At 40.5% G+C, this 21572-nt stretch overlaps 2 protein-coding genes across 10 annotated transcripts in view; one reads left to right on the top strand and one right to left on the bottom strand.

Moving 5' to 3' along the window:
- Positions 1-4880, top strand: part of ALG12 (ALG12 alpha-1,6-mannosyltransferase) — a 33933-nt gene extending 29053 nt beyond the window's left edge. For 3 of the 5 annotated variants that reach the window (XM_084810960.1, XM_084810957.1, XM_084810958.1), the window contains one exon: positions 794-1937. In XM_084810960.1, the coding sequence (XP_084667086.1) occupies positions 794-1028 (235 nt within the window). In that variant the 3' untranslated portion in view covers positions 1029-1937. Of the gene's footprint in view, positions 1-793 lie in introns of all 5 variants that reach the window. The other 2 variants (XM_084810956.1, XM_084810955.1) reach the window with 1 other exon arrangement.
- The window catches only part of ZBED4 (zinc finger BED-type containing 4), a 32091-nt gene continuing 15365 nt past the window's right edge, over positions 4847-21572 (bottom strand). For 3 of the 5 annotated variants that reach the window (XM_084810952.1, XM_084810950.1, XM_084810953.1), the window contains exons 2-3: positions 18948-18999; positions 4847-10879 (exon numbers count right to left, since the gene is read on the bottom strand). In XM_084810952.1, coding sequence (XP_084667078.1) covers positions 7046-10528 — 3483 coding nt within the window. In that variant the 5' untranslated portion in view covers positions 10529-10879; positions 18948-18999 and the 3' untranslated portion in view covers positions 4847-7045. Of the gene's footprint in view, positions 10880-14009; positions 14105-18947; positions 19000-21206; positions 21262-21572 lie in introns of those variants that run through there. The other 2 variants (XM_084810951.1, XM_084810954.1) reach the window with 2 other exon arrangements.

Consider the following 21572-nt stretch of genomic DNA (forward strand, 5'->3'; position numbering starts at 1 on the left):
TTTCAGTGCCAGGCAAAGACCTTTTCTCTTGGGCATTTTAGAGACCTAGTTTTTAGATTTTAGGGTTGTTCTTATAAATCTCTGTATTTATATATTCCTCTGCTGTTTGTGAATTTGTTACTTTATTATTTTAAGTGTTTGTAATCAGCCCAGACAACATTAGTCACTGGGCTGATTAAAAAATAAATAAAATGTTTATTCCTAACCATATTTTTAGGCCTTGTCTCATGAAGCATATAGAGCAGCCTTCCCCAAACTGGGTCCCTCCAGATGTTTTGGATCCATGAGCCCCAGCCAACATGGCCCGTGGTCAGAGATAATGGGTGTTGTAGGCCAAAACATCTGGAGAGAGCAACATTGGGGAATGCTGACATGTAGTACATTAGTAAAATGTACTAATTTTTAATCTAGGGGTAGTTTACAATGCATGGAGCTCCTTTATTTATTTTTAAAAACTGTAGACAGCCCTTCACTCACAAAAGTGGATTTCAGGGTGGTGTACAAAGATAAAACAAGTATCAAGAATATCATAAAAGACAAACGTCAAGCCATAAAAGTGAAAGGGATAAACCAAATCAACAGCTAAAATAACCACAACAACACAGTGAGCAGGCAAATAAACACATTTTAACTGGGCACCTAAAAGAATAGTGCTGATACACAGAATAGGTGTCTTTCCTTCACCTTATTTTTTTTTTTGCGTGCTGTGTCAAGAGGTCTCTGTGGAAGCCCCCTTGAGCCTTGGGAGCAACCTGGCATGTTGCAATGTTTAAATTAGTTTGTTCTCTTACAGGTATGACAAAAGGGAAGACCTTAAACCAGGTGATCCACTCATGTTCTCATACACACATGTACTTATGGAGATGGACCCTGTTCAAGCATCACATTACAAGACAACCCACAGGGTACTGGCACACATACCTGGCACCAATGGGATTGGATTGAATTTAACTGCACTACCTCCTATTACTTTAAACTTGAAATCTAAACTAGTTTTATTGGAAAAACTTCCTACTTCCGGAACATAACTTTTAACAGGCTTTGAATACATTTGCCAGTGAATTTATATTGCACTAATTCAAAATCACCATGCAATGGCTGTAATTGATGAAGAGAACTGTCTTTGATTCCATTAATTTCTCTTCCATATGTGAGTGGGTTGCATATATACACATTTATATTTAGTGCCAGCTGTATATATTTTTCATGCAATTGAGCATTGTTAAAAAAAATACTATGCAGAAAGTTCTGCATCATGTGTTTCACAAAGATGTGATGTACAGTTACCTAGTAGATACATCTAACAGATTTGTAGTGTTTTTATGTAATTCTGTGTGTGTGTTTGAAGCGTATTTTAATATTTCCCCTCCACTAATTGTTAAGTACTACTTTTGTTATTTAGGACTATAATATCTAAATCCATTCTGGGCTGGTTTAGAAAATCTTACTGGCTACAGTAGAGCAGGATTATAGTTGCCTGCTGACAGAGCCTGTTTTTCTGGATGTAGACTTGCAGGTGTCACATTTGAATAGCATCTACATGTGAAAAATCCAGCATGCATAGACCCAAACTATATGATTTAACATCTCATGCAGAATCTGGGAACTGACTGTGTGATTTGCTCTTGTATCTCTTGGATTTTATGCACACATGTGGATACAATCACTCACCCCTATCCCATGGCAAGATTTCTGAACCAGGTTCCCTGTCTTTATAGACTGACAATTGTGAGGAATGAGGCAATGGGGAAAAATCAAGTTGCCCTTGAAAGTGTTAACAAGTGATACTAAAAGCATTAATCAAGAGAAAAATAGCATACTACATTGTTGAGAACAATCTGTCCTTACTTGAAAATGTTTTAATCACTGTAAGCCGTGTTAGGTATTCAAGCTGCGCAATGCAAAACCTTTTAAATAAGAGTCATTCAGTGAACTGATCTTTTACTGAAATGAGTTTTCTATAAATACTTTCTTACTCATTTTAATTTAAAATTGTGTTGTTAAGTGGTAAAGCACATCCAAAACAAGCAGGCATATAATCCGACCTTCTAAAGACTAGTAATTGTATCCGATTTTCTCAATGGTCATAATGCAGAGCACTTAACAGACACATCACAGAAAGCAACAGGCTAACACAAGTCCCCTGGTGTGATGGCTTGCGAACAGTAGCTGAGGATACTGAAATTGAACTGGGTGCTCCAAAAGATTGTTATGCAAGTATACTGCTTCAAATTACTCTTTTAAAAATAAAAGAGCAGCTAACTATTGCTGTTCATAATGCGGAATGGAGCCTGGCACAGAATGAGTAGGGTGCAGATTTACCTAGATGCAACAAATACCAACCTGTAAAACTGGTTTATCCACACTGTCCTGCAGTTTCCTTGCATATTATGTCACACATTTAATCAGTTTTATTGTGCATCAAAGAGAATAGCACAATGCATTTATTCAGGTATTCAGCAGCAACTGGAGCCACTCAGGGCAGGTGAACCAGTAAGCCTTAGGCACATTGCCACAATCATAGCAGCCTATGTCTAGCACTAGCATGAGCATCAGGTACTGTAGCCTTGCTTTATGTGTACCAGACATTGCTGACAGATGAATCTATTGGATTATCTCCTTTAAACTTAAAACTCAAATGAGTACTATTAGAAAAACATCCAACGCCTTCTGAGATTACTAGTTGCACTTACTGTATTTCAAGTAAGGAATACCTGATGCTTTGGGTATTTGCAGATCACTAGCCTAGGCCACGGACATAAGGGATTATTAATATTTATGGTCACATAGAAGCCACCCCTTTTAATTTTGTTTACCGTCAAAAAAAAAATCTTGTGAATATACATACAGATATGTTTGCCCCTCCCTTCCAAAATAAGTAGTGTTAAATTACTTCTAGAGTTTAACCTCAACTGAAAATGTGTATAGACATTTATAAACAGAACCTGTATTCTCCAAGTGCACATCTGTTCCTGCCTGCCACTGGCAAACTCTTTTACCTGTCAAGATTGTTAAAGCCATAGCTGCTGTACTGTCATCCTCGTCCCCATTTTAAGACTTTTTAACATTTCTGGCTGTAACAGAGTCTACCCTTCTCTGATCTCATTACATGAAGTGTCTGAAAACAAGCTATTCTCTCTTCTGCTAAACTTGGAATATGAAGACAGCCTCAACACCGGTCAGCACCCCAGCAAAAAGCAAGCTAAAGTCTACATTTGATGGAACAGTTGGCTGTGGAGAGTCCCCTTCTCACATATATCACACTGCTGTTATGAGATGGTCTTCATGTCCCAAGGTTTGGAGAAGAGTTCAGATGTCTACTTCTCAAGTAACCAGAATGTGTTGGACTATATATGTACCAGTTCAGTTGATAACCATGTTGGTGAGGCCCATATGTCATCTTCATACTAGTAAGAGCTTGCATTCTATAAACATAGACCACATTCATGGCTGCTGCTAGAAATTACGGTCCTGCAATCCATGTCTGACTAAAGTGAGTGGAGAAAAAAACAAACCATCACAGCTTCACTTTCTGGCCCATATGTAGCTTTGCTTGTTCAGAAGCATGCAACAGAATGGAAGGAAACTATAGTTCCAAATTTATATCACTAACAGTTTTTGGATTGAAGGAAGAGAGGCAGAGTTACTGATAAGTTAAAGTATGTATTTCTGTTTGCAAAATACAAGCTGAGTTTACTAAACTAGATTAGGTGTTCAAACCAAAACTCCATGTAGTCTAGCACTGTATACATCAGCAGTTCTCAAGTTGTGAGTATACAATGAAACTGCTAAACACCCTGCCCGCTCACACAAAGGAACAGGTAGTCAGCTAAGATTGCCTTGCATCCATACCCACTATCCTCAATAACCTCTGCTGAATCTTAAACCCTTCCCTACGGTGACCTGGTTTGCATGATTGCCAGTGTCATGGCTTAAATAAGCCAACTGCCACTGTGAATATTCAAGCTGTAGCAGGTGGTCACTGCAGCTTATCTTGATGTGCAAACCTGGACAGGATGTCTTGTTGCAGTGGATAACAAGCCACCCACAACCCATGGATTGCAGTAGGGTTCTGCGGTACCTTGTTAGCCACGGCAGTAAGCCACCCTGCCTGGGTTTGCATGTCATCATAAGCTGTGGTACCTGCCCACTACGGCTTCAATATTTATAATAGCAGCTGGCATGCACCATAACCCACCATGGCTTAAAGCCACAATGGGCACTGGCGATCATATGAACCAGCCCATTGACAATGGTTCTGCCTGAGTCTAGAACCAAGATTTTTTGTAAGTCGCAAAATCTCCCAGTGGTGGCCCCTCCCTCCCCAAACTGCCACCAGAAGGGCATCTGTGGGCATCTTGCCCCGAGGGGATGAGAGAAGAAACAGATTAGGCTTTAACTCAAGAGAAACTGCAGAAGAAAAGGGGAAAAAAAGAACAGGGCAGCAAAGGAGGACAATAGATGCAGTGCAAACCTGAATTTAATGGATATATTCCCATCTATTTGAGCAACTGAATCAAACATCAGCATCATACTCCTCCCTTCTCCATCCTAATCCCTTTCCTTGTGCCTCATGTCTTTTTAGATTATGAGCCTAAGGGCAGAGACTGTCTCATTGTTGATTCTTATAAGCTGCTCAGGGAGTCTTGACTGAAGAGCAGGATAAAAGTGCTTTGAATAAATAAAGTAAACCTTGTTGACCAATATCCAAATGAAATATGCCACTGATTAAATGTGGGCTCCCATACAAGCAAAGCCAGTGCTCCACCAAGCCATGGCTTGTCACTTTAAGAGATGCCAGTACTTCTATTACAGAGATTTAGACTGGAAATTTATTCTTGCACCTTGCTTTATTTTCAATAAACACAGTTTTAAATGAAGATTTTTCCTTGCTCAGCATTACTTCAACAGCTATGAAACAAATAAGATTATTCGCCGTCTGTCTTGCCATTCTTTTCATGACAATGTCTTGGGTCTCTGAAAGCATCCTACTTTCCTTTCTCAGATACGGGCAACATGCATTGACTCTTAGCCCAAGCCCCAGTATGAAACACAAGTTGTATAAACACAGAGGCCAGGATCAAAATGATGTAGAATTATTTTTGTGTTCTCAAAAGGATTTTGGAATTCCTTTTGTTGATCAGCAGTTCCCCAATGCCACATGGTAAGCTTAAAAAAACCAGGAGCATTTTAAAATCAGTTTTTGAAGTGACATACAAATCTGCTGTTCCAAGTCAGAAATACTGAGAGGAATGAGCAAGCCCTTGTGAGCCCACTTAATTCTTAGGTAACAACCAATTTTGTTCTCCAGTTGGTCAGAAAATATTACCCATGGAAAGCACCTCATTTACCCTTGGTCTCATCCTAAATCTGTTCGTGAAATATTCTCAATAGCCTGGATTTTAAAATAAAGAAAATATTTCCAAATAGTATGTCTTTAGAATAGAATGGGCTGAATGGAAGTTTATAAAAGGGAGCTCCTCAATGTTGTGTTCTTATGCATAAATACAGATAGACATATCGAACCAATATTCAAATGTTCTGTACTGCAACTGCTATGTCACACACATCATTATCTGCAAGAATTAGTTTGGGAAGGAGTCCACAGAGACAACTAGTAAGAAAGTACAAGATCCCCACCCTCCACATTTTTATTCCATCGTCTCTACATACTTGTTACAGTCCTGCATATTCCTGGCACCACTTTTTGTTGTCAGCGAGCCCCATTGCCCTCTTAAGAGAAAACAGGAGAGGTAGACTCACTCTAAAAATTGCAAATAAGATGTTTAATTTCAGAAACTGAGTTCACCATTTATAAATACACTAAAACATAGTAAATGCAAAAATTAGGCAGAGGTACAATATTTTAACAAAACTACATTTTTTCTAAAGGTCATAGTCAACTCATTTCCCCAAAGAATTTCAATGCACAAAAATGGGGAGATGAATATTTCAAAAATCTGGAGAGCATACTGTTTACAATTAAAATGCTGGCTATTCTTACCTCTGTTTGAGGCTTAACAGGGTTCTACAGTATTTTATTTGCCTGATGGACACTGTCATTTATGGGTAATTCTACTATATAACATCCTAAGCAGGGCACCAATCTATAAGAGATAATCATTGAGAATCGGCTTCTTGTAACAGGAATGCAAGAGAATGCCATACAGAGTTTTCAGTTACATTGGAAACCAGGACTTAATTTTTACACCAAGGAGTACTGGATGTTCAGATGCACTCCATTTTAAAAGGCTTTTAGCGTGACACCTTTATATTTTACCTTTCAATACACTGCATTAAATAACAAACATTAATTGGAAAAATTTGAAAAAAAATGTCCCAAAGACCTTATAAATACTCAAGCTCTAATTCAGTTACAGTGTAAAAAACCTGAATAGGGACCACTGAAAGGCAAGATTATAGGTTACTGTATAACTGGTGTTTCATAATACTTCTAAGTTTAGTTTAGTCAAATACTAATTCAATAGCCACCCATAGTACATACATCATACTTGAATATTATCATTACCCCTTAAGTACATTAGGCTTGTAGTTAAAACCTGCTAAGTAGAAAGATGGCTTCAATTCCACCTTTATATACAGCTTTCTTCTGACAGCTACAAAATGGTTCTTGCAATTAAAGCAACGTTCAACTAATATACAGTACCTGGTTTATGGTTTTTACATAATTGAATAAAAAACTACATAATAGAACTGTTTACATCTCTTTTTTGCCATTCTATTCAAACTGCTTTGAAACATTTACAATTCTCAATTAAAAGCTACATTTTATAACTGGGACAAAACAAGTCTAATTCTAATGTGAAATTAAAAAAACCCTTATGTACAATATCTGGCCTGAAGGACTATTAATAAGGCACATGTAGACATATAGAAAGTTGAAAAATAAAACTAAATTTGGAACTAGACACTGATTAGATGTCATACATGGCCCCTACTGGAGCAGTTTAACAATCCAAGTTACAAATACAGTAATTATCCAGTGAGCAACAATAATTTTAGACTGGCAGCTTGTTCATTAGTTTCAATACTGGAAGTATATCAAAGGAAGATTTACTTTCAAAAATATAAGTTTTTCAAAGTGTTCCATTGCTAGCCTTGACTGACTAAAGTTGATGTTTTCGTTGGATGTACTGAACAATTTCTCTGATGGAACAATGCTTGGAGGACAACCCAGGAATCGAACAGCCAACTTCGATAGTACTGGCCAAGATGACTTTTTGAAGTTCCAGTAAGTTAGGGGATCACAGTTATGCTCAAGCACTTCTTCCTCCAAGTATAAAAGCACCATTTCTTCTGGCAGCTTGGCCTTCTCTTTCAGAACTTTTCTTTTTTTCATGTCTTCCATAAGTGACCAAAGATTATTGTCCCCATAAGAGTTTTTAGATGGTGAACCCAAACCATTGGAAACAGGTTGCTCATCATCTGAGGTAGCATTTAATATTTCTAGCTCCCTGATTAAGTCCTGTTTATACTGTTCTGCCTCCTCTTCAGTGAATAAGGAAGCCTTGTAACGGGGGTCCAAAAGTGTAGCAAAAATATACCTTGGATCATGAAGCGTGGAGGACAGTCTACTCACCATAGCTTCCTTGAAGGACTTTAGCATGGTATCTATGCCCATTGTTTCCTCAAACAGTAGTTCAATTTTCCGGTTGAGTATGTGAATCATTGGAATTACTTGGCTTAAAGTGGACATGTTTGTACTCATCTCTCTGCTTGCAACTTCAAATGGTTTCAGTGCATGACAGACAGACTGCATCACTTCCCACTGATCACAGCTTATTAACTCCCTGAAGCTGCACTCTATGGACATTTCATCAATAGCTCTTTTCTGTTCAATTAGGCGTTCGAGCATATGGAATGATGTATTCCATTTTGATGGAACATCTTGAATTAGCTGATGCTGTGGCAAGTGATACTCTTTCTGCAGCTCTGCCAGTTTCTCTCTCGCTTTTGCTGACCGATGAACACGTTCACATATCTTTCTTGCAATACTAAGCAGGTTCTGAACCATTCTCTGGCTTTTAATAGCTTCATTCACTATGAGGTTAACTGTGTGACTGAAGCACTCCACACTTGAATGCTCCCCTTCATTTAAAGTTTTTCCTATAGCCTGATTATCTGTAACAGTCATTCCAACCTGAAGCCCAATGGATGTTATCCAGGCTTCCCACCAATATTCTAGTTGCTTCTGAACGCTGATACCACTGTAGTCACAATCAATCTGTGATACATTTAAGAGAGCTGAACAATGGTAATCTTCACATCGTGGTCGAATCCTAGACTCGAATGTTACCCAGTGAGCAGTAAGGGTTAGATATTCTCGAGTTTGGTTGCTCATCCATATTCCAGATGTAAAATGGACCACCCCACTTTCAGCTTCTTTAAGATGTGAAACAATTATTTCTTTCACGCTACCATACATATCAGGAATCGCGGTATGTGAGAAATAAGATGGTGAAGGCAATGAATATTGAGGCTGCAAGTATTCAAGCAGTCGATTAAAGCCAATATTGTCTACAAAAGAATATGGCTGAAGGTCAAGTGCAATCATTTCAGCTACAAGACTTGTAATTTTTTTGGCAACAGGGTGAGTGTCAGAAAACTTGTCATTGGTTTCATCAAAAGATGAAGATCCCAACAGATCTGTGCTCAGTGGTATGTGGTTATTTGTGGAAGAGGACAATACTGGCTCTGAGGCTTCTGGTTTCAGGACATTGTGATGAAACCGTTGTAAGTGTCTTAGAAGGCAACTGGTACCTAGATTGGTTGGCTTTTTCCCTCGACTTATTGTACGTCCACAGTGCATACATATTACTTTAGTTGAATCTGCAGAACAAATTGAAAAATGATTCCACAGTTTTGAGGTCTTTTTACTACTGACAGGAAATATGACTTGACTATCGTTGGTAACCATCGTGGGTAAGTCAGTCAATTTTGAAGATGAACATTCTGCAGAAGCCAAGGTAGCATAAGGAGAATTTGCTAAACTCCCATCTGTAAAGCTCTTCTGGATCCCAATGACTTCAGCGTGATATCGAAATAAGTGCCTTGTCAAACCACTTGTGCCTAAATCACCTTTTTTCCCACGATTTATCATACAATTGCAGTGTCTACACACAGCTTTTAGATTATCCTCTGGAGACAAAGAAAAATGATGCCATACTTCTAACTTAAATTTTCGCATTGTCCGTTTATTCTGATGAAAAACAGAGCCATGTTCAAATATCAAAGGACTTTTTTCAGGGGAAGAAACAAAAGAAGCTTCACCTATATCTTCAGATGGTGACAATAATGATGAGTCCTCCATGAGTGTATCTCCCAAAGGGAGATTAGAATTGTTTTCTTCAGTCATTCTGTCTGGAGAAGAACAGACAGATGTTGATTCTTTAGCCATTTTTTCAGGAGATGACACAGAACTTGGTTCACCATCTGAAGGCAATAAAGGTGGTAATAAAGTTGGAGGAGCAGAGTACAGAGGGGGTATGCTTGAACCACCTCCATTCTCTTGTAGAACAATAGAACGATGAGCTCTCCACATGTGCCGTATTAAACAACTGGTTCCAAGATCTTTTCCATTCTTTCCTCTGCTGAATTCATTCATACAGTGGATGCAAACAGCTTTTGAGTTATCTAGAGGAGACAAATAAAAATGTTTCCAGACTGCAGATCTTCTTCTGGAGCCAGATGTACTCTTAGGGACCTGAACAGTTTTCTCTGCTTCATTTTCCACCATTTCTTCACACTGGTTGTTGGGCAAGTGTTGAGATAACCCAACACCACTTTCTTCTTTATTGCTCTTTTCAGTATGTGGCAGGTCTGAGGGCATTTCTTCAGTAGATTCCTCAGCTGTTTGATCTGGGGATGGAATCTTAGAAATAGTTTTCTTAACTAATTTCATAGGGGCTAACATGCTGGTTAAATCTCCAACATCTGCAGGCTGAGGTGGCATTAATAATGTAGAGGAAGAAAAAGAAGATATAGTTGCCATACTTCCATTTTCCTGAATGAGTACAGTGGGATGAGCTCTTCTCACATGCCTCATTAGACAACTTGTACTTAGATCTTTTTCATTTTTACCCCTGCTAAATTCTTTCATACAGTACATACATATTGCTTTAGTGCTGTCTCTAGGAGATATAAAGAAATGGTTCCAAGCGGGGGACTTTTTTCTGGAACTTATGTTTCTGCTTGAAAGAAGGCTCTGTGTTACAGCTTCCATTGCTACATCATAAAGAGTGCTGCTGTATTGGGAAAACAGAGATCCATAATCATCTTCATTTTCTGCAGAGATGTATTTGCCTGAATTGTTATGGAGGAAATTCTTTTCTCCGTCATCTTGTTCGTCACTGCTGTCTGTCTGTCTTAAGTCTTCTTGCTCAGTTTTTATATCCATTGTTTCTAAAGCACAGTTACTATCATCTTCTGGTTCCACTTTTAAACTGTTGATTTTATCCATCATAAAGTTATCATCAACTTGTGGAGAATCTGCCCTATCTGTATCCATGATTGACCTGTTATTTCTGCTGTGCCTTCATGACTTAGTGAAGATTTTGAACTCAGTTTAAATTATATTTCTTAAGTCATGCAAAAGAATGGGGTGGAACATAAGTTTGTATTCTAGGCTCTGTAGGTTTGATAAATATGTATTTACACAAACTTATGAAAAAGCACTTGGCTTAATGCACAGAATCTCATTTCTTCCACCAGGATCTTGAGATTTCCGGTCATATATTATTTTTGATGGGTGTTGGTACTAAATTCTTCATGTTGTGGGGAGAAGCCTGAGAAGAACTTGAGCTTCTTCCCAATAAAATCATATACTCCTGTCACTTCTATTATAATCCACTCACATCATCTAGAAATAAAAGAAAACAAAATGTATAAGTACACCAATTCAGGTAAGTTTAGTTACTCCTCTAAAGTGAATGGCTAACTACTTCCTTCTTAACCTTTAAACATTGCCATTCTTTAAAAAATAAGAAAAAAATGTGACACGCAACTTTTTAAAAAATAGAGTTTTCCAAATGTGCTTATGGAGAGTACATCTGAAAAGTAGTTTCTATACACTATTTCTAATGGCCAGGATCCAGATATCTAGACTTAGGTGTGTGAAAAGGTTTAGTCAAGCCCAATGTGATTTGTTACTTTCTCTGAAAGTACCCACAATTTCAAAAGCATTTTGACATACTTTATGGAGATGTTGAGAAACACAAGTTCAAAGCCACCTAGGCCACACAAAACTAATTGTGTGGTGTTTTGGACCCTGGCTGTCATTTGCTTGTAACCCAATTAACAGCATTTACTTAAACCAATTAACGCTTAAATGTTAAACGGAGAACTATACAGAACTCCTCTTCAACCCATAACTCAAGAGCATGAGTGATAAGCAGTATAGGCTTGTGAAAAACAGATCACATCATATAATCCCTATGACCTCTCTCTGACAATTTCCATGTCAACTGCACAAAGGGGCTACATGAAAGCCAGTTTGGTTCACTGTTGTACATTTTATCATTTACACAGTTATCTGTTTAGTTTATGTGGGAGGAAAAAGGGAAACAGGTGGCGTCACTTTTGTGCTTACTGAATTGTATCTTATTTCCCCCTACCCTACCATCTAATGTTTGTTTACTTATTATTTATTACATTTATACTCCATCTTCCTTCAGTAGAACTCAAGGCAGAATATAAGAGTTCTCACATGTTCTCCCATTCAAGCATTGGCCATACCCAAACCTATTTAGATGCAGTAAGTTTGCACAGGTCTGGAAGTTAAACCTCCTCAGCTTAGCTGGCATGAAGCTGGCTGAAAAATTATGCTGCCATTCTAACCATCATTCCAGCTGCTGCCTTCATCCCTTAATTTAAGGTGATGGCAATAGCACCATCTCCTGCCCCTTTACCCCCACTTGTCTAGTGAGTGGTTTGTGGTGGAGTGTGTGTGTGTGTAAATTCGACAGGTGTGTGCATGGGTCTGGCCTGCTCACTTGGTGCTCTGACTAGCTTGGCCACTTGGGTGATGGTTTTCCTGGTTTATCGAGTTCAGTTTCCCTGCTATACCCAGTATTCTTATCTAAACAGAGACACGGACACTAGACATATTCATTTATTTCATTCATTCAGAAAGTAAGGGAAAGAGGGAAGATGGGAAAGAGGAAAAGCATTGAAGAAAGGCTATAATGGATTTCTCATGTGTTTTAACTTAGTTCCACAGGTTTGAGGCCTGACCTGACCTGACCTAAAACGTACATAACTCTACAAGGTGTCTTTGTATGACTGTGGGCTATCCTGACCTGTAAAAAACTGTGTTTTTAATCTGCCTCTCTCCAAAGATGCCAGCATGTATATCTTTTTAATATGAAGGCAATTTCTGCATTCAACTCTGGAAGTTTTATAAAGTGTACTCTATTGCTACTAGTCAAGAGCAACTATGAAAAAAGAACTGACACTTACAGTGATCTTCAATATTATTTGAATTGAGAAGGCATTCACTCTTATAATAAAGATCAAAAGGATCTTAAGATGATTTTTAGTTAGGAATTTGATCCATGTGCAAATATACTAACTAATCATATGTAATAAGTTTTTATTAGCCATAAAACAATTGTCTGCACAGCTAGATTTGTATAACAGATGTTTTCCTATTAAGTCCTCTCTGTCTTGAAGCTAGTTTTTCTTAAAGATACATTTAATGTCATCCAAAAAAGTTACCAACTTCTTTAAAGAGGGTTTCCCCCCTCCTTTTCACCTTTATTATGCATAGATCAAAGCTCTGTACAGCTGAATTGGTACAACAGACATGTTGTTTTTAACATCATTACCAATATTTAACTGTCATGATAAATATAGGAGTGGGGGGGAACCCTACAAGCAGCTAAATACACCCATTTTAACCAATATTATGTGTAAATTCTACTTTTTGCTTATTATTGAAAAAACTAATCAATGCTCAGGATCACTCATGAAGACAAGTTATATAAATGGTATATGTGAACAACCCCTGGAAATGCCTGACTGCCTATGCCATGGTCTACTTTGCAAGTGAGTTCTCCCTCAGCTCCAGATTATTTGCCTTCAGTCCACTTTCCAATATAAAAGAACTCTGTTTTCAGGCCAAAATCCCTGGCTTCCTAGACTTTGCTGCTCATATATTCCATTTAGGGTGCAATCCTATGTTTAAGCCACCATAGGATTGTGCCCTTACCAACCTTATTTCTCAAGGTGCTGATTCTGGTGGAATTTAGTATGCACTGAGGGCACAATGTGCTGGCTCAAACAGGCAAGTACTCACTGCTGAAGCAAGAAGCTGTGTTACACATTCTCTGCTAAATAGAGATCACCCAAATAAGTATCTTTTTATTTGAAGGAATAAAGGTAATCTGCCTCTCAAATTGGTAATGACATGAAAGAGTTTGATACAACGAACTAGGGATGGGCCGATTCCCTACCTGCTGGTCCAGGTGGGAATCCGCCCGCGGGGGAAGGTGATCCGTCCCTCCCCCGGAATCCATCTGAGCTGGCTCTGCTCCACGGTGATCCCATGGAGCTGGCCGCCGGCTCCGCATCGCTGGCAATACGGTCGGCCGCCATTGCCATGCCGCTGGCTGAGGGCTAACTCCGGATGCAAATGGCGTAGTGGATGCCATTTGCAACTGTAAAGCTGTTAGATAATCTAACAGCTTTAGGGCTGCAAATGGCGTCCACTACGCCATTTGCATCCAGAGTTAGCCCTCACTCAGCCAGCGATACAGCACGGCAATGGCGGCCGGCCGTATCGCCATGAAGCCAGCAACCGGCTCCGCGGGATCGCCGCACAAAGGAGCTGGCTCAGATTCCGGAGGGAGGCAGAGGTAAGTGCTCCATTCCGCCACGGACTCTGGAGGCCGGATTCTTTGGAACCTGGCCTCATTGGGGTCCGTGGCAGAATTCTCTGCCATCCCTACACTGAATTGAATGAAGCTTGCCAGAATCGGTATTTCACCTACCTTGTAGGCTTCATCCTCTTAATTAGGCCCCACATGAATAAAGAAAACATGGCAACTTTCACAAACTAAGGAAGAGGGCCACATTCTCTGAAACCCTATACAAAGACAAATAACATTCACTTTACAATGTTTTTTGTTTTTCCTTATTGGTTACTTTGAGTACATTCGCTGAAAAACTCTCGATCTAGGTATCACTGCCAGGTAATGACTGCATGGCCCTAATCAGATATACAGATAAACCCCTTCCGTTCTGTCTGAGTGGGTGAGATTTAAAACTTCTGATTGCAGCTTCCTATTTCATCCAAATACAAGAAACCATGGTTACTTAACAAACTAGGATATCAAACTGCAGTTTTATAACCTGGTATGTTAATTTACTGTACAAATTAGAATGTTCCATACTTGGATGAAATGGGAAACTGTTTTGATCCAAACCACAATTTAAAGATTTAGATCTCCTCCCCTCACAAGTGGAGAATAAAGGGGAGGGAGAAGAACAAAACACAGAGGCCCACTGTAATGCATTCTCATCACAGCACACCATGGTTTGTTGCAGTGTCTGAGTGCTGCCTTTCTACCCTGAGATAATTAGCAACAATCTGTATTCGAAGACTGAATAATTAATTGCCTTCAAGTCAAGACAGAAGCTCCAGCTATAATGGCAGAATGTTCAGAAAACAGTAATATTGGACATACAGGACAGTATCTAATGCTGGCAATCTACCAACTCTAAGCACACTGTATCAGTGGGAACACAATGGAAAACTATGTCTTGCTAGTAAAACCCAGGAAACTAGCCAAAACTACCATTTCTGGAATGGGACAAGTCAGCAGAGCTCACAGAAGCTCTGCTGACTTGTCCCATTCTGAAGCAATAGTTTGGGTCAGTTTTCAGTTGTGCTAGCCAGCATTAGCTTCCTGTTGTGCTAGCAGTCATTCCCACTGTGCTAGATACTGCCCACAGTTATCCTCGCGCGCGGGGGGGGGGGGGGGGAGAGCAGTTGACACTGATGCACCTAAAATTCTTTAAGCACCATGTTAAATTATTAGTAGCACAACATCTCTGCTTCCATAGTTATTTATTCAGATAGTTAGCTTTACTTTACAGCATGAAAAATTTGACTGGAGTTTGTGAGTGCGCACGCGCGTATACACACACACATACACATACATACATACATATGAGAAATGTATTTGTTGTTGTTCAGTCGTGTCTGACTCTTCGTGACCCCATGGACCATAGCACGCCAGGCCTTCCTGTCCCGCGCTCTCTCCCGGAGCGTGCTCAAGTTCATATTCATTGCATCGGTGATACTATCTAGCCATCTCATCCTCTGCCGTCCCCTTCTCCTTTTGCCTTCAGTCTTTCCCAGCATCAGGGTCTTTTCCAGAGAGTTTTCTCTTCGCAATAGGTGGCCAAAATATTTGAGCTTCAGCTTCAGGATCTGTACTTCCAATGAGCACTCAGGGTTGATTTCCTTTAGGATGGACTGATTTGACCTCCTTGCAGTCCAGGGCACTCGTAAGAGTCTTCTCCAGCACCACAGTTCGAAAGCATCAATTCTTCGGCGCTCAGCCTTCCTTATAGTCCAGCTCTCACAGCCATACCTTACTACTGGGAAAACCATAGCTTTGATTAGACGGACCTTTGTCGGCAAGGTGATGTCTCTGCTTCTTACTATGCTGTCTAGGTTGGCCATAGCTTTCCTCCCAAGGAGCAAGCGTCTTTTAATTTCATGGCTACAGTCACCATCTGCGGTGATCTTGGAGCCCAAGAAAGTAAAATCTGTCACTGCTTCCATTTCTTCCCCTTCTATATGCCAGGAAGTGATGGGGCCAGATGCCATGATCTTAGTTTTTTTAATGTTGAGTTTCAAACCAGCTTTTGCACTCTCCTCTTTCACCCTCAACAAGAGGCTCTTTAGATCCTCTTCAGTTTCTGCCATTAGGGTGGTATCGTCTGCATATCGGAGGTTGTTGATAATTCTCCCGGCAATCTTAATTCCGACCTGCGATTCATCCAACCCGGCGTTTCTCATGCATATAAGTTAAATAAGCAGGGTGACAATATGCAGCCTTGTCGTACTCCTTTCCCAATTTGGAACCACTCGGTTGTTCCATGTCTGGTTCTTACTGTTGCTTCTTGACCCTCGTACAAGTTTCTCAGGAGACAGGTAAGGTGGTCTGGTACTCCCATCTCTTTAAGAATTTGCCACAGTTTGTTGTGATCCACACAATCAAAGGCTTTAGCGTAGTCAATGAAGCAGAAATAGATGTTTTTCTGGAATTCTCTTGCTTTCTCCATGATCCAGCGAATGTCGGCGATTTGATTTCTAGTTCCTCTGCCTCTTCGAAACCCCGCTTGTACTTCCGGTAGTTCTCGGTTCGCATACTGCTGAAGCCTAGCTTGCAGGATTTTGAGCATCACCTTGCTGGCATGTGAAATGAGCGCAATTGTGCGGTAGCTTGAACACCCTTTGGCGTTGCCCTTCTTTGGAATTGGAATGTAAACTGACCTTTTCCAGTCTTGCGGCCATTGTTGAGTGTTCCAAATTTGTTGGCATATTGAGTGCAGCACTTTAACAGCATCATCTTTTAGGATTTTAAATAGCTCAGCTGGAGTACTGTCATCTCCGCTAGCTTTGTTGTTACTAATGCTTCCTAAGGCCCACTTGACTTCACTCTCGAGGATGTCCGGCTCAAGTTCAGTGACCGCACTCTCATGGCTATCAGGGACATTAAGATCTTTCCTGTATAGTTCTTCTGTGTATTCTTTCCACCTCTTCTTAATCTCATCTGCTTCTGTTAGGTCCCTGCCTTCATTGTCCTTTATCATGCCCGTCTTTGCACAAAACGTTCCCTTGAGATCTCCAATTTTCTTGAAGAGATCTCTAGTCTTTCCCATTCTGTTGTTTTCCTCGATTTCTTTGCATTGTTCATTTAAGAAGGCCTTCTTGTCTCTCCTTGCTATTCTCTGGAACTCTGCATTCAGTTGGATATATCTTCCGCTTTCTCCCTTGCTTTTCGCTTCCCTTCTTTCGTCAGCTACTTGTAAAGCCTCATCATACAGCCACTTGGCTTTCTTGCACTTCTTTTTCTTTGGGATGGATTTCATTGCTGCCTCCTGAACAATGTTACGGACCTCCGTCCATAGTTCCTCAGGCACTCTGTCTATCAGGTCTAATCCCTTAAATCTATTCTTCACCTCCACTGTATATTCATAAGGGATATGATTTAGGTCATACCTGATTGGTTTAGTGGTTTTTCCTACGTTCTTCAATTTAAGCCAAAATTTTGCAACAAGATACTCATGATCTGAGCCACAGTCAGCTCCAGGTCTTGTTTTGACTGACTGTATAGAGCTTCTCCATCTTTGGCTGCAAAGGACATAATCAATCTGATTTCGATATTGACCATCTGGTGATGTCCATGTGTAGAGTCGTCTCTTGTGCTGTTGGAAAAGAGTGTTTGCTATGATCAACGTGTTCTCTTGGCAAAACTCTATTAGCTTTTGTCCTGCTTCATTTTGTACATCAAGGCCATGCCTGCCTGTTATCCCAGTGATTTCTTGACTTCCTACTTTAGCATTCCAATCCCCTATGATGAAGAGGACATCTTTTTTTGGTGTTAGTTCTAGAAGGTGTTGTAGGTCTTAATAGAACCGATCAACCTCAGCTTCTTCGGCATCAGTGGTTGGGGCATAGACTTGAATTACTGTGATGTTGAATGGTTTGAGAAATGTATACACATGTATATATTAGTTGAGTCCCAGTGTTTTGATCACATTACATTGATATTATTTCATCCTCACTGGTTGCCAATCCATTTCTGAGCCCAATTAAAAATGCTAGCCTTGATCTTGAATGGATTAAGTGGTTTGCAACCTGGATATTGTAAGACTACCTCTTCCCGTATGAATCAACTCACATGCTTAGATTTTCATTGCAGACCCTGCTCTGTATTCCACTGTTGCTTGAGGTACAGCAGGTAGATATGTAGGACAGGGCTTTCTAGGTGGTGGCACCCAGTTTCCAGAATTCTTTGTCTCAGTTTCCTTCCTCCCTATCTTCGGATACCAACTCAAGACACTTATTTCTAGGGCTTTGCACAGATGCCCCAACCTGATTTGGAGGCTGATTCTGGGCTTGGGCTTGGGCTCAGATCCACCTCAGACCAATTGGGAGGGGAAGGAATAGTAATTCAGAAGGACAGGGAGCCAAAGAACAAGCATGAAACCAAGAAAGGAAACAAACTGAAGTTTAGTGTGTATGGAATTGAGAAGGGCTGGGTACTGGGAAGAACGAACAAGTAAAGCTGCACTAACACAACCCAACAAACACTCAGCAATGAAGAACCCTCCTCCTACCAACTCTCTCTCATGCTAGAAAATGAAAGCAGAATTTCCTGTTATATACAACCCCTCGTCCACCACTGTGAATGGAGACTGCTGGGTTAAAAGTTCAGCCCTATTGGCACCTAGAGATGTCACTTGCCAAGGCTCAGCCCCCAACTCCTCCTGTCCGCCTCCCTAATCTTCAACAAATAGTTACATTTCCCAGATACACTGGGCTTCATAATTGCTCGGATCGGTCCAAATCGATTTGGATCTGACCCAATCCAATTTGGTCCGAATCACTCCACTTCAGAATTCGGACCCAGAACCAAAACGGTGAACAGCCCTACTTATTTCAACATGCTTTTGTCCTGGGAGATAACTGACTGTTGGTTTCTCATATTGGGATGTATTTCTAGTTTTGCTACTTAATTTTTTTAATGTTGTTGCTTTACTTGTAATGTTACTATGCAGTATTATCTGTCTTTCTGGTTTCATGAGCATTATCCACCTTTTATTTTATTTTAAATATTTTAAATAGTAATAATTTCAAGTGGAAAATATATCCAGCAGAAGAAAATACATATGGTTGATAGGGCACTTACCTATCTGGGAAACTATCTTCCCCTGGCTTCATTTCAAAAAGAATCTCCAGATCTGGAGTTGGGGGCAGGAGGGAACAGAAAAGGAAACAATAATTTAATATAAATTTATGCTCATAGGTTTTGGCCCAAAGACACACAAGATGCCCACTATTTCCCATGTAAACCCTACTACACTGGTTTAAAAACACAATAGATTATTTCAGACTTCATGATAAACTATGGTTTATTGTGACAGGAATGAGTCAAGCCCCACCCCACCCTGCTTGCACACTTCCCTTCTCCTCCGTCACAGGCATGAGGAGCTTGGAAGCTTTCACTTCCATTTTTGTTTAAACGTGGTGTCATCCAAACCCAACAAATTAATGTTAATAATGCTTTGTAATCAAACCATGGCTTATGAAGGTGGTCTGTTTTAAACACAGTTAAGATTGACCACAGTTTAGTGTTTAGATAGCAAAGAAGCTTCCGATTTCCTTGTCACAGCCATGCCAAGGAGAGAGGAAGAGTGTGTGAGCTGGAGAGAGGCTAGGCTCATTTTAATCACAAAGAACCATCATTTATTTTAATGTAGCCAATATTCTTGTGGTACTGCAATATGTGTCCTTCCTAATCACCTTGCCCAGTGATCACAAGTTACTTAAGAGGTAAATGCAACCATTTGCTTTATATAAATAGAGTAAAACTTCTTAAGAGTACACACAGCTACTGTACACTTTTGTGGTAATATAAAATGTTTAAAAGATCATCTACAAATAAAAACCACAATGGTAGTTGTATTGGCCCAGAACGATCATAGAAATGTAATTGAGAAACAGATTCTCTTCCAGCAGTTCTACTGTATATTGTTACACTGGACTGAAAAAGAGCAAATGCTCTTATGTTCTCTAAGTGTACAGTTTTTCATCTGGACAGGTGCATTTTGTTATAAACAGCTGTTGCGCATTACCCAAATTCCAAACAGAAATATATCAGAAGCCATTGTAATAAAGAGCAAGGCTTCCATATAGCTTCTATAGAGCTCTGATCTATCACTTGGCCTCCAGGAATTACAGTGCTGGAAAGAGAGATGCTTCTTCTAAATGAGGAAGTTCTAGAAACCAATGGAAGGTGAAAACAGTGAAACATGAGTAGACAATAAGGAAATGAAGAGGCTAGAATATATGTAGAGATGTAACAATATAACTAAAAAATGGCCAACAGTACTTTTTGCAGTTTGTGGCCTTTCTATACTTTTCTGTAATACTAATGGAAAGAGACTGGGTTCGGACAATTGCAGGGGGCGAAAGAAGCCATTATGCCTTCTTTCCCTGCCCCTGCCCCCACTCATGACTGCGATTTGCATAATTACCTGTGATACAGCATGGGTTGCTGTGTCATCCAAACCCGGAGCAGTGTCAGTGGCTTCTTACCCACACCACAGCCCATGACTTGTAGTAGGGGTTGTGGTGTGGGTAAGAAGCCACCCTCCACTGCACACCACACCAGCGCAGCAACCTGCACAGCATCACAGGTAATTATGCAGATTGCAGTCACACATGCAAGAAGTGCAGGGAAGAAACCACAATGGCTTCTTTCGCTCCTGTGTTTGTCCAAACACAGCCAGTGTATCTAAGCCAAACACAGAAATAACATTACAGTGGGTTTTAATATCACGAGACTGCAAACGCACTCAACAATATATACAGACAGTGGTTAGTATCCAACAGTATCATTCCTCTAGCGCAGATGATATACACTAGTGGAAACTAGGTTCTGAACTTTGTGCAAGAGGAATATCCCGCTAAAGTTACATTTGCACATGAGCAGTTGCACAAGTGGTTGTGCATTATACTTGCGCAACCTGTTGCACAAATAATGTACAACCGCTTGCGCAATGGAAAGATCTGCCAGAGCTCTGGTAACTCTTTTGAGTTTGCAGAATGACACTCCTGTATACTACTCAATCTGGGTGTCAGGATTGAGCCCAGGTCCTCTGTTTTGGTTTCGGGAGTAGGAGTGAGAAGAAGACTAGCTGAGACAAGGTGTGTGGGAGGAAATTCCCCAAGACTCCCTAGGAGCCAGTGATGAACCTTTCTAGGGGCTTATCAAGGAGGAGGGCCAGGCTCAGAGACCAGCTCCCCCACCCCACCCCGTGGGAACCCGGGCTCTGTCGGGGGGGGGGGGCCTTCAGGACTAACAGATGCCAGGGCTCACCACCAAGTTAAGTGGACAGAGTTTAGAGGAGGAGGTGGAAGGTGTCACACCAGACTCGCTGCCTACCAGAAGTTGGGTTGGAAGGATCCTCCCTGAAGGCTGGAGCTCAGAAAAAGCCAGCTGAGCACAGCAGGAAACCCATCCATAGTTGAAAAGGCAACTGCCTTGCATTCAGTGCCTTTCTTAATCAAAGCGCTATTTAGCTAATTAAGCTCCAACAACAGCTCCCAGGCTTTATAGTCGCTTTAGGTATGAAGAAATACTATTAATTGAATAAAAGAGTTTGTGGATTGCACAGAGAGTCTCAGTTGCCTCACTTCTCGGTGGGAGGGCTTGGAATCCACCACACTCAGTAGCCTGGCACCACATTTCAGAGAGGTAGCTCTCACTGCTGGCTGCTTGTATGAAGGGGCCCTTAGTCTTCCACAGCCG

The sequence above is a fragment of the Heloderma suspectum genome, chromosome 7 (genome assembly GCF_057233095.1).
Source record: "Heloderma suspectum isolate Gila_16-S chromosome 7, 16-S_ref, whole genome shotgun sequence".
In the NCBI taxonomy this organism is placed as follows: Eukaryota; Metazoa; Chordata; class Lepidosauria; order Squamata; family Helodermatidae; genus Heloderma; species Heloderma suspectum.